Consider the following 1,206-nt stretch of genomic DNA (forward strand, 5'->3'; position numbering starts at 1 on the left):
ACAGTGTGTTTGTGACTAAGACAATTCAAACAAACCTTTTCATTCCGTACAACATTATAACGATCATGAGGTGTTAATTCAAGGAACTTGTTGCATCTATACAATGGATGATATTCTTTGTTGCAACAAAAGCACAAATTCTTGGGTTTTGGATTGAAGACCTTTTCTTCATGAACTAAGAAGGTTTTAGGTTTAGATAGACTTGGTTTGGAGTTGTGAGAAGGCTCACATCTTTCTAACATTTTGCTATGAGATGCTACAAATTTTTTCAAATCTGAATAGGATGGGATTTCATTATTTGAAGCAATAGATGTCTCAAATGCCTTGATGGTCTCAGGTGGTAGTTTTGACAATGCAATATTGAGTAGAAAGAAATCTTCTAAATTGTCTAATTTTAGAGCCTTTAGGGATTCTACTATGGAGCAGAACTCATCTACAAATTCTGACAATTTGGTGGGTGTTTCAGCTTGTCTAGCTCTAAAAGAGATCATTTTGTTGAAATAAATTGTGGCTAAATTACGCTTGTCATCATACCTGGCAATCAAGGTCTTCCATAGTAGATCATAGTTTTCACCCGAACAATCTATTCCAGCACAGATGCTTGTTGCTTTGCCGTGGAGCTTGGATACAAGATATTGTATTTTCTGAGTGGATGTTAGCTCTTTGTTGTGGTGAATAACAGTTTCAAAGGACTCTTTGAATAATTTCCAAGAAGTTGGTTCACCATTAAATTCTGGTATATCAATGGGAGGAAGTTTTACCTTGGCTGCTTGAAATGTGGATGTAGGAGTTCTATCCGTGGCACCATACTTCTTGTGATAGAATTCAATTTCACCTTGCAAGTCGAGGAAGCGGTTATAATCAACACTTTGATCAGGGATCTGATTCTTCTTAGAATTACTCAGCTCCAAAAGTTCATCAAAGATTTCATTCAGTTGTGGCAGAATACTTTTCATGGATTGATATTTTATCATGTAAGCTTCAATGTTGAACTCATCTTCTGTGTCTCTACCAAGTCTGACACCATCTTCAATGTACTTCAGGAGACGCTCCTTTTTTGACAGGAGAAGTTTCTTGTCCATCTTGTGGGGACAATGGGTTGCGGTTTTTCAAGACTAACACAAGGGTGTAGAGATTTGGTTCATGGGAACACTGGAAGGCTTCTGGTTCATGGGAACACTGAAGGTTTCTGGTTCATGGGAACAC

The 1,206-nt window shown here is 37.6% G+C and overlaps 1 protein-coding gene across 1 annotated transcript; it reads right to left on the reverse strand.

The window, feature by feature from the left end:
• Window positions 1–35: 35 nt before the first annotated feature.
• LOC103523073 lies at window positions 36–1,082 on the reverse strand (the record flags this gene model as incomplete). Its single annotated transcript, XM_008488147.1, has 1 exon — window positions 36–1,082. A coding segment is annotated over exon 1 (1,047 nt), but the record flags the coding sequence as incomplete, so codon positions are not given.
• Between the last annotated feature and the right edge of the window lie 124 nt (window positions 1,083–1,206).

Source organism: Diaphorina citri, unplaced genomic scaffold (assembly GCF_000475195.1).
Source record: "Diaphorina citri unplaced genomic scaffold, Diaci psyllid genome assembly version 1.1 scaffold14861, whole genome shotgun sequence".
NCBI lineage: Eukaryota > Metazoa > Arthropoda > Insecta > Hemiptera > Psyllidae > Diaphorina > Diaphorina citri.